Genomic DNA, 11,778 nt, shown 5'->3' on the forward strand with positions numbered 1-11,778 from the left:
CACGAGATAATTCCTCTCTACAAGAAGAGTGAGGTGTAATATTCTTATATAGATAGCATTGGACACTAAATGTGATGTAAAAATAGTCTACGCTTATTTTCATGTATATATTCCTATTAATGCTAAAGTATTAAGTAGTAGTAATCCCTATTCAAGTGGTGTTGTATTATTTCCGGCGACTGCTTCTTTGATATCGAACACTTGAAAGAAAGAAAAGAAAAAAAAAGAAAAAAAAAAAGATGAGGCCAAGGGGTGAGAAGTGAACCAAAAAAGGTAAAAAGAATTTCTGTACAAAGTGATGATGGGTAGCCAATATCTCACAAACCCCCCGTAGCCCACAGTTTCAGTCCAACAATTTGTACTGAACCGAGGGATGTGCTCAAGTTGGCAAAATGAGCTCAATAGGAACCAGGGGAAGTTGCTAGCTGCAGCCAAGTGTCTTCTCCGATGTCTCCTCCCTTCTTACTGACAACGGAGAATAGCTCTCATGTTAGAAGCTCGTGGCGGAATCCTACCGACAATGATGAATGGCTCACCATTGTTGACAAAGTAAAACCAGAATTTCTTTCTAGTAAAAAAACAATGCCAATGCCGAATTTATACATATTAGGAAGTTTCCCAAGCTGCAGAACAGCATGCTGGTGAAATTGGGAAATTCACCCTCTCCAGTACTACCCATCGTCGTCTGAATTCTCAGAACATTCTTCAATCGCTTCAGCGGTCATAAGAGCAGCCACAGCCTTGTGGATTGCTACATCTGCTCTGTAAACCATTCTCTGAGCTCTTTCTCTCTTAAGCTTAGCTATGTTAATTGCATGTTGAGCAGCGCCAGATGCATCACGCAATCTGAACTCGTCAAGATCTGGACCATCAAACTGCTCAATGATGTGCCTCTGAGATCTCTCTGGGTGGAAATGCTGTGGACTCTGCCACTCGGAATAACCCATATTCCACTGATGTTCATTAGGCGAAAATACATTCCTGAACTTCTTTGACTTTCTCTTGTGAAATCTTTGAAAATGATTTCTCTCAAGCCCATCGTTAATCATTGACATGCTAACTGCATCCCGTGGAAAAAATATCCCAGGAGATGATGTCTGAGGCAATGGGGAATCATCTAAAGAGTCATAATTATGGCCCGGATATACAAACTTCTCATCCCCAAAAGAAAACCCATTCAGTCTCCTTCCTGCAGAAGCATAGAATATAAGAGTAATGCAATGCAAGCAAAATGAGACTAAATTGAATAGTTTTGTGATATGCAGAAAATTAAGGGACTTACCAAAAGCATGGTAACCATCCTGATCACCAAATGTGGCATTGTTTTGCCCAGAAACTGAGAGCTTCTTGTGCGACCTCTGTTTTGATCCCTTATTTGGAACTTCCAAACCACGAGGTTTCATACAGAAAGCAAACATGGGTGGCTTCTCAATTAGTTCAAATCTCTCCTGGCATCCATTAGGAAAGTTGCTATGGATTTTGGTCATTGCTAACTCCCACTCTCTCACTTCTTGCTGGTACCTTTCCCACAAGGGCGGCTGAATAACCAAACAAGTACATTAATGTAAACTTCAAATTTCAATAGAATAACAGAGACAAAAAGTAGGGCATCCATCATCAATAAGTTTGAATAGGAATTGATAAACAACAAGCTACAGAATTGATCATGGTTGAGATCGATGATGGTGCCAAAATTTTTATTTTTATGTTCTTATTTGCCAGTTCTAACTATTTAAAGAACTCCAACTGCCAACCACAGAAACCGTCAATGTTTTTTCATCAAAATACATTATTCAAACTTGAATATCAATTAGAGAAATAAATATACCGATCTTACAAATACGTTGGTTTTTCAAGTTTCAAAGAATATTCATGCATGTTATATCAGTTTATAACTCATTGAAAGTGATGACATTATAGATGAAAGACAAATTATTCAGAAAGTACCTGTAGATGCCTAATTAACGGCATTCCATTCTTCTTCCTTTTCAGCCGCCAATGCTCATAAATGACTTTAATTACATCCATGGGCCCAACTCCAGCCATGAGCTCTTCTATTTCATCTGATGTCAGCAGGTCCCGCTGTTGAGAATATGCAGCCTTCTCAAACATGTCCATAATTTTCTCAAACATCTCTTCAGAGATCTTTCCTGAACTGCCATCATCAAATTCTGAAGACTTTTGGGTGTTCAGAATCCACTGTTCATCATCACTATCCATGTCATATAAAATATGTGATGGATTCAAAGCCATCTCAACATCTGATTCAACCTGTCTAAAGTATTTAGAAGAACTGCGAGGAAATGCTATTTCTGTTCCATTATCGTCTCCTTCATCAATCAAACGAACACCAGGAATAGGAATGTTTTTCATCGAAGCAGCTCGAATGTTCCGATTGTAACATTCTTCGTGCATCTCTTTGAAAAGAGCCCATTGGCTCCTATCCTGAAACTCCAAAATCCAATCCTTTCCTCCTTTCCACATCATAGCATGTGTGTAACGGTTTGTTGACCCAGGCTGCAAAAACTGATGTGCCTTGTAGGAGTACTTCGTTATCCCTGATACCTTAACAGCAAGCTTCCACTCATTATGATTAAAAAGCTCCAGCACAACCAGTGCCCCAGATTCCCTCCATCCTCTGTCACCAACAGTAATTAGAATATTTACATCACAAGATAACAACTCCAAATTTCTCTGTGAACTTTTGGAAACATATGTTGACCTCTTATCATTAGCTTTCCTAATTCGTTTAGAAGGAAGACTTTTCTGTATACTTTTTTGCTTGGGACTGAATTCAGAACCCCCAAACGGCAATGAATATGAGACCTGGGTTCGAGGCTTCCTAGGTCCATTGCCAAAACCATTATAGACAGTGCCAGCCATCCCATCAGACCAACCATGTGAGGGATATCCTAATAATGCACTGTGTTTATTTCGATGCCACGTGCTTCTAGGAGCAGTGGGGTTGGGGCTGGGGAAGATGCTAGCATTTGCACTCCAAGGAAGATCTGTAGACTGCTGAGCACCATGTAACTCTCCAATATGAGACTTCTCCAACTGGTTAAATGGTGGGATTTCAACACTGAGACCATTCAAAAAAGATTGAGATCCAGTCTCATACTTATCTTTGTCAACCAAAGTCCTTGAAGATAAAGCACACTGATCTGGCACTAGATGTCGGCTTTGCCATGCATGTGGCTGAATAGTTGCCACATTAGCATCACCATTGTGGCAAGACTGAGAGAATTTTAACCTATTCCCACTACTGCAAACTGAAGGACCAGTGCTTAGCTCCGGCCTTGCAGAGGAGAAGCATCCATCAGAAGCAACCTCCGTCAAAAGAGTATTCATATTATTATCCTCAATAGTGAATTCTGAACCTTTATTTGAGCATTCTTCTATACTAGAGCTGTCATCCATCAACATACTGCCAGAATTTTCTAGAAGTTCTACTGAATCATGCTCACGGAAGCTCAACCGAGCCAGAGAACGCTCCATTAGCAGCTTGCGATGCAAACTAAGAAAGAAGGTAGGGGCAGCAGTAAAAGAAAGAGCAAGTGGAGGAAGCTTTTTGTACATCTCATCAGAATTAGGACTGATGTCCATAAAAGCAGACTCCCTGGAGAGACCCATGAAACTTATTCCCTGCCTACACCTCTTCTGTGCACCCTAGTTAGTCACAAAATTTACAAAAGTCAATGCCACTTACAATATAGAATTTACAAGAACGGACTACAAGACCAAATCTAATAAATGTAACCTCCTTATTTAAAAATTGATTGCAGTACGACCCAACCACAAATATGTAAATCAGATAAAAGTATGATTATATAATCTATGCATAATCTGATAAACAACTACATAAGATATGTATCTGAAATTACAAAACCCTATCACCACCTAAGGTTATTTAAAGATTAAAATATATCAAAGATACCTCGGTTGAACTTGGCTGCCCCCGTACTTGAGAAAGAGAAGAATGGTTTGCTCTACTCTGAAGCTTCTGAATATTATTGTAAGTGCATTCAGACAGAGGTAGTTGCTTATTGAGTAAACAATGCCTCCTGAGTTTCCAGTCCAGGTACATCCACTTTGAATTTTCCAACTCAAAAAAGTTGTAAAATGCAAACACAAGCTGCTTCTTAAGACGCTGACAACATGTTAGCTTGAACCTGATTGAAGTTACTGGCAATTGCAACTCAACAAATTTCTCATGTTCGGTAGGTTGGCGAAATGTACCCAATACCAGAAAAACAAAGGCTAATACCTGCTTCAAACAGCCCTCAAACAATAGAAACCTTAATCCAACTACATTATCCACAAAAAGCATCTCCAAATGAACCTGTGGCCATGTGATCATCACTGCACCATAATGAAGCAGCATTGCAGCATGAAACAACCAAAAGTTATCCACTCCTAAGGAGTGATACAGAATAGGAACCAACGGAAAGCCTATATCAAACTTGAACTTCCCAAACACAATCTCTGGAAGCAATAATTTAAACACACCAGCATCGTCAACAGACCACAATGGCCCACCTTGGTCCAACCTTCCAACAAATACATCCTGCTTTTCAAAATCCCCAATTTCATCAAAAATGGGAGCAGAGGAGGTAACAGGAACAAATGCACTTCTCCACAAATGATTCTTCTCCCATCTACGAGATAATTCTACGCCAGTCTTGCGGAACCGCCTCCTAAAATAAACAATAGGCCTTTTACTGTCTTTGGGGCAAGTGATGCTTTCTGAGGCAGAATCCTCCATTGCATCATCAGCACATTCGTTGGTCAAATTTGAACTTCTGGGTATATTTTTTTTATCCCTTCTCCTATTACCACTATCTATAGAACCATGCATAGAGACAGATTCTTTAGACAATCGAGCTAGCACTGGCTTCATAGATGAATCAGATGTCTTCTGTTTCTTAAAAGCTCGGAAAGGAGATTTGACCCGCCGTGTGGATCGAGCCAGCCAAGAAATAATGGGCTCCGAGTCCATATAGCTACTGCCTATACAGCTACCATCTTGCATGAGTAAATCCCTTTTCTCCTTATCTTTTCTGGGCTTCAGGCTTCTTTTTATCTGATCAGAACTTTTATCTTTGCCTGTTGATTTTCTGCACTCAGCCTTACCAGGAACTTCACTAGGAAGTAGCAAGAGTTTGAATCTCTCGTGTTGAAGGTCAATCCATTCCTCATCACGGTCATCATATTTAACATGATGAAGTTTCCTTTCTTCGTCATAGTCATTTACAAGACCATAATACCAACTCTGGTCTAAAGGCCAAAAAACCTTGATTCTCCGGTTCAATACCCAATAAGCATCCAAGTCCCTGGAAAAAAATTCATAAAAATGTCGTCTTTTTCTGGAATGTCCTTTCTCTTTGCGTTGTTTCCTTGGCCTCAACACTCTGCCAGCAGTATCATTTGATGGAGATTCAGAGCCAGAGAGAGACTTTGATCTACTTCTAACAAAATCATGATCGGAAGATAAAAGAAATGACAACTCATCCACAGATGTCAGTGCAGTTGCCTTGTTGCTTAATGAAAACACAGTGCAGTTAGGATCAAACCGCGACGAAAGCATCATTGCTGCATTTTCTTCAAGATTCTCCTCATCTTCTTGAGTAGTATTGTGTGTTGTAGAAGGTTTGTCGCTCAAGGGCTCTGCTTCCTTCACGACATCTTCACTGTCTGGTGCAAATTTTTTAGTTTCACGTCGTTTCCTCCGTGATTTTTTTAGAGACAAATGGCCATTATTTACAACAGAATGACTCACCCGCTCATCTACTTCCTCTGCATGCCTAGTTGAGTTTGACTCACTACTTCTGTTTTCCTTGAAATCATTAAAACCATTTTTCCTTTTGACCTTCTTCCAGGACTCAACCTGACTTCCAGATTCATCCCCATTTGAATTACTTTTCTGAACAACAAGGTCCACTTTACTTGCAGACTGGCCTTCTTGCTTCGACAACTGACCACCTTCAAATTTCTTCCGCCCCACAAAACCTCGTTTGCGCCTAGGGACTTGAATGACATTATCAAGAGATGAAATGCTATTAAACCCAATACTACCGTTCAAGTTCTGATCTCTCTCCAACTTCAAGTTCTTCGAGTCATGCAAACCAGAGGAACTCAACCTGCTATGAAAAACACCATCTAAACGTTTCTCGCCATATCTGCTAATACTCTTTAAACTACTGAGAGACACCTCTTTTTTACTCTTTTTCTTCTTCTTGTCCCTGTTCTCATCACCCTCATCTCCAGTAGCCTTTCTCTTCAATTTCTTATTTTCAACGTCTTTCGAAAGTCTAGCTCTATACAAACTCTTAAGATCCAAAGATCTCGATTGCTTGGGGACTTCGGTGCCATGTGAGGTTTCTATTCTACTTTCCATCAACAACCCCTCAATCCAAAACCCCGAATCAAAACCCAGAAATTTTCACATTCCATCGTACCAGCCTCTGCACATTTTCAGATCTGTAACATCAAATTCATACTACAAACCACCCAAAAAAAAAAATCCAACAACTATAAAACCAACGAAGCCATGGATCACGCCCTTTTCCCCCAATCATTCAAATCATTCCCGCACAAATTCGAATAAACAAAAATAAATTCTTCAAAAGCATAGACTAATCAAATTCGTACCTCAGCAAAAAATGATAGAGCCCATCGACTCCTCAGGCGAATCGTAAAGATCACGTATAGTGGGCATGAATTAGGATATGAATCTGGACCTCCTGATTTGAAACCCTAATTCGATTCTTCGAATTTCAAATTTAATTTTCGTCAATTTCTATTCCCAATTTTTTTTTTTTTTTTTACCGTGAGAGACGGACGAGACCTAGGGTTTCGTTTGATTGCACGAGTGTAAGGGTTTAGATCGAAAATAAAATAAAAAATAAAATAAAACATAAATACAGAAATTGTTTGAAAATTACACGTGTCATATTTTTGTCCGTCGGATTGGATAGTTGAGGTAAAGGTTCTATTCTGGTGGTTCGATCTCTTTAAAAAGTGGTTAGATGAGCGGCGAGTGAAGCAGACACGGACGGTCAAGATTAATTATTTGACGCGTGGACGGATTGGATTGAAAGGTTACTTTGGGCGATACGTGCTAGTTAATTAACGTGATATGGATTTAATACATTTGGAATTTATGAAGAAAAATAATTAGTTTACTTTTTCCCCTTTTTATGTTACAAAGTCGGCTTATTTCACAGCGAAATATCAGAAATGCCACTGCTGCCTTGAGTTTTATGACCCCGCCAAAAAATTAAACAAATGAATAGAGCTACTCTCTCGACTATGTGAGAAACACAAACTCGCTTTCTTGAATTGCCACGTGGCAATCTTGAATTTGGCTGCTTAAGCTCATCAAAATTAGCGGTGTGCACGGTGTGGTTTGGATGGTTTTAACACTTTTTAATACACCACGCCACAAGTGCGGTGTAGTAACTAGAACATACCATGCGGTGTGATTTCGTTGCACCAAACCGACCAAACCAAACCATCTTTTGCAGTGTGGTTTGGGTGGTTTTCCACGGTGTAAGTGTGTTAAAAAATATGTGTGAGATAAAGAGGTGATATGGAGGAGGCGCAAATGAGATGAGAGAGGAAAGAGTTGCTATCGTGTATGATGTATTAGAGAATAATGTTATACCCTAATTTAAGTGGGCTCCTAGTTTTAGATTGAGTTACTAAAAAATAGCATATATATAAAGTTTAATTTTTTTAACATATTTATAAGTATACGGTGCGGTGTGGTGCAAACCAAAATTTCACACCGTCAAACCACGCACCACACCGCACCACGCGGTTTAACTAAGACACAAATCATACTGAACCATTCCACTTTTGACACCGCAGTTTGCGGTATAGTGTGGTGCGGTGCGGTCGGTCATCACGGTTTGCCGGTTTAGATGCTCACCCCTAATCAAAATGAGTAATACAACTAAAAAACCAAAGAGAAGGGAATAATAACTCTTTTACCTTTTTGTTTATAAACATTATTGTTTTACTAGTCTTTTTGTTATCAACAAGCATAATCAATTTTAAAATTAAAATAAAGTGACATATACATACAACACTTTATACACATATTCTTATTTTGCATGTAAATATTTAAGCTACTTTGAGATAATTTTTTTTTTTTGTGTTTTAAGTTAATAAAAAAAATCCTATTATGGTAGCCTCCTTAACTATTCTGGATTTTTCAAATTAGTCTTTAAACAAAATTGTTATCCAATTAAATAAGTCATTAACGATTGCAATTGATTCCAAGTGGGAAATATCACATATTGTAGATAATAATACTTACTAATTATTATATATGCCCCATAATTATCTATCCCAAAATATGTCATTTTGTAATTATTAAATCCAATTGCTCCTCCCATTAACATCATCCATTTTTCTCTCTAAATTTTATATTTTACATATAAATTTTAAGATTTTACATTAACTAATCTTGTAGATCTCGAAAAAAATATCAAAATTAAAAAAAAAAATCATCTAAAATTAACATTTGAGTGAAAAGATATGAACCTCAAAAATTTTCGTCAAATTTCAACGCAGAACATCGATTTTTCATCGTTTTGGTCAAAAATCAAGTTTTCATGATTGTGTCGCAAGAGCATCGAAACAACATCAATTTTGCATCGAAAAAGCATCGATTTGGCAAAAAAAATCAAGTTTTCATGATTGGTTCGTAAAAGCATCGATTTTGCATCGAAAAAATATCGTTTTGCCAAAAAATCAAACGATGCAAAATCGATGTTGTTTCGATGCTCTTGCAATGCAATCATGAAATCTTGATTTTTGGGCAAAACGATACTTTTTCGATGCAAAATCCATGTTGTTTCGATGCAATAATCACCTTGTGAGTAACACCCCACACCTATTTGTACCTTGAGCACTCACCAATCTTCTAATTTGTGAATTGAGTAGCCTTCTATGCAAGCAAACATAACCACCTTTTGGTCGAATGCTACTCATTCTTTGCTACTCGGAATTGACTAATTGCTTATTTGGCCTTTTTTTATGTGTTAAAAGCATGCACAATAGGAATAAACTTTCCTCCTATATTTGTAAGGAATAACTAGTGAAAAATTCATTCAATTGGAATAAGATTCCAATTCCTTAAATTGGGAAAAGAAAGAAGCAGAATAAGAATGAAATGAAAATACATTACTTTCTATTAATACTATTTATTTCCCCAACCAAATTTGCATTCTTTCTCGTTTACTAACTCAAACATCAAAGGAAAAATAAATAGAAAGAATATTATTATGGAGTATCATATGATGTCTAACACTGTGAAATTTTATAATTAATTAACTTTAATGTTCGATCCCACCCATTCTAATTCAAAATATTAAATTTATTAAATTTAATTAATTATACGACGTTATTTCAAGTAATGTTGGGCACCAGGGCCGGCCCTGAAAAAAAGTAGGCCTAAGACGGTTTTAATAAATTTGAAAAAAATTAGCCCTTTTGTATATGTAATTTTTTTATGTAATTTTAAATAAAATTAAACTAATATTTAGTAATATAAATACATTCCAAACCAATAATTCATTACATAAACTTATAAATTTCAATATATTACTTAAATATTATACGTCTTGCATTTTTAGATGCAAAAGTATTAATTAAATTTGCATAATCAAGTTTTGCAACTATATCCTTTTCAATGGATAACATAGCTAAACCACTTAATCTTTCTTGAGACATGGTTGAACAGAGATAAGATTTGATCAAGGTCAATTTGGAAAAACTCCTTTCTGCATGGGCAACAGTGACCGGAATAGTTAGAAAAATCCTATAAGCAATCGAAGCATTTGGATAACTGCCATCCACTTCTTTTATATAGCTCAACACATCGATAGCTCTTTTGGTTTCTTTTGGTAAACTTTGACGCAACATATATAACTCTTGGTATAGGTCATCATTGTCAAGATCTGAAATCTCACCATGCTTCATTAAGTTTGTAAGATTGATACAAAAATTCTTCAAAGAGTCATCATCTGCAGACTTTAATTTCTCAAAATCAAACAATAGTCTGAAATTCTCCTCGAAATTCTGAAATTGTTCGAACCTATTTGAACAATAATTATTTTTATTAGTTATTATGGTAGGAATAGTGAAAGAAAATTTTAAGTAAAACACCATGAAAGTATGCATACCTGGTTTTAAATGATGAAATAGCTTGATCAATTATGTAAAGAAAATAATCAATTTTAAATGACTCTGCTGCTGATTGTGTCACCTCCTCATTGACACTTTCATCAAACTGCTTTTTCCTGTAAACTTTTCGTTTCTCCATAAATACAGGTTCAACTTCCATCATACTTGCAATCTCAGTAGCTTTAGTCAAAGCCTCCTCAAAACCAGTTTCTCTATATTTTTGAAGAAATGAAAGTAGAATCTTTAACTCTTTGATAGCAACATCAATTTGCATATCTTCACTTTGCAAGATCTTGCTAGCAGTATTAACAGCAAACAACAAATCATACCAAATAACCATGCTCACCAAGAACTCAAAATTCTGAATATTATATGTTGCTAAAGTTTCAACATCACTTTTTGTTTTGGCATCTTCATTGCTTTCTGCCAAGTAATTTAAAGCTTCTTTTATTTGTGGAGCTTGGAATCTTATTGCTTTAACACTGTCAACACGACTTTCCCAACGTGTTTCTGATAATGGCTTAACAGTGAGACCAGGCACATGATCTCTAAATACTTTCCATCTTTTTGTAGAAGCTGAAAATAATGAGTATATTCATTGTACCACACCAAAAAAAGACACAGCCTTGGGATAACAATGAGCCATATCAGAAAGTAAAAGATTTAGAGAATGACAGGCACAAGGAGTGTAAAATGCTCTAGGATTCATTTCAAGTAGCCTAGTTTGTACACCTTTATTCTTTCCTCTCATATTAGATCCATTGTCATATCCTTGTCCTCTTATATTATCAACATCAAGTCCAAGAATATTCAACGCATCTAAAAGTTCATTAAGCAAACCAAGCCCTGATGTGTCATGAACTTTTATGAATTCTAGAAAATACTCATCAACAAATATTGGACTTTCTAAAACATTCACACATCTTAAAACAAGAGACATCTGTTCATCATTACTTGCATCTAGAGTACAATCTAGTATGACTGGAAAATATTTTGCTTCTTTAATTCTACTAATTATGGAGCTTTTCACCTCAGTTGCCAGTAGTTGTATCATTTCATTTTGAATCTTGTGACTCAAATAATGATAATGAGTCTCACCTCTTAAAATGCGACGAACATGTTCTTGCATAGTTGAATCAAATTCAGCAAGTAATTCTATAATTTGTAAGAAATTCCCATTGTTTTTCTCATATAGTTTTTCACAATCTCCTCGAAATGCCAAATTATTTTGCCCAAGTCTTTTCACAATAGCAAGAATTCTCTCTAACACTTGTTTCCAATGTTTTTTCTCTTGATTAACTTGTTCTTCTAAACTTGCATCAATTGTTAACTTCATTTTCAGTCGTTTTTCTAATTCCACCCAACTAGCAATTGACTCAATGTGTTGTGTACTTCGTTCATGACTTTTTAGTCGTTCATAAATATTATGCCAGTCATTAAAACCTCCCTCAGCTAAAAAACCCACAAGATGCTTCTTTGTTGCAAACAATTTTCAACAAAAACAAAATACTTTATCTAAAGAAACTGAATATATCAACCACTTCCTATCTTGTTCTCTCCATTTGGTAATTCTCTAATATAATG

General features: G+C 36.6%; 2 protein-coding genes across 2 annotated transcripts; both read right to left on the reverse strand.

Moving 5' to 3' along the window:
• Positions 1-29: 29 nt before the first annotated feature.
• On the reverse strand, positions 30-6,874 carry LOC133803780 (uncharacterized). The gene is made up of 5 exons (XM_062241897.1): positions 6,652-6,874; positions 3,938-6,464; positions 1,948-3,669; positions 1,283-1,538; positions 30-1,189 (listed from the first exon to the last, which is right to left on the reverse strand). Exons 2-5 carry the CDS (start codon positions 6,395-6,397, stop codon positions 672-674), a joined length of 4,956 nt encoding a protein of 1,651 aa, XP_062097881.1. The 5' UTR covers positions 6,398-6,464; positions 6,652-6,874; the 3' UTR covers positions 30-671.
• Positions 6,875-9,612: 2,738 nt separating this feature from the next.
• On the reverse strand, positions 9,613-11,530 carry LOC133806669 (uncharacterized). The gene is made up of 3 exons (XM_062244762.1): positions 10,870-11,530; positions 10,194-10,770; positions 9,613-10,105 (listed from the first exon to the last, which is right to left on the reverse strand). Exons 1-3 carry the CDS (start codon positions 11,528-11,530, stop codon positions 9,613-9,615), a joined length of 1,731 nt encoding a protein of 576 aa, XP_062100746.1.
• Positions 11,531-11,778: the final 248 nt, after the last annotated feature.

The sequence above is a fragment of the Humulus lupulus genome, chromosome X (assembly GCF_963169125.1).
Source record: "Humulus lupulus chromosome X, drHumLupu1.1, whole genome shotgun sequence".
Lineage (NCBI taxonomy): Eukaryota > Viridiplantae > Streptophyta > Magnoliopsida > Rosales > Cannabaceae > Humulus > Humulus lupulus.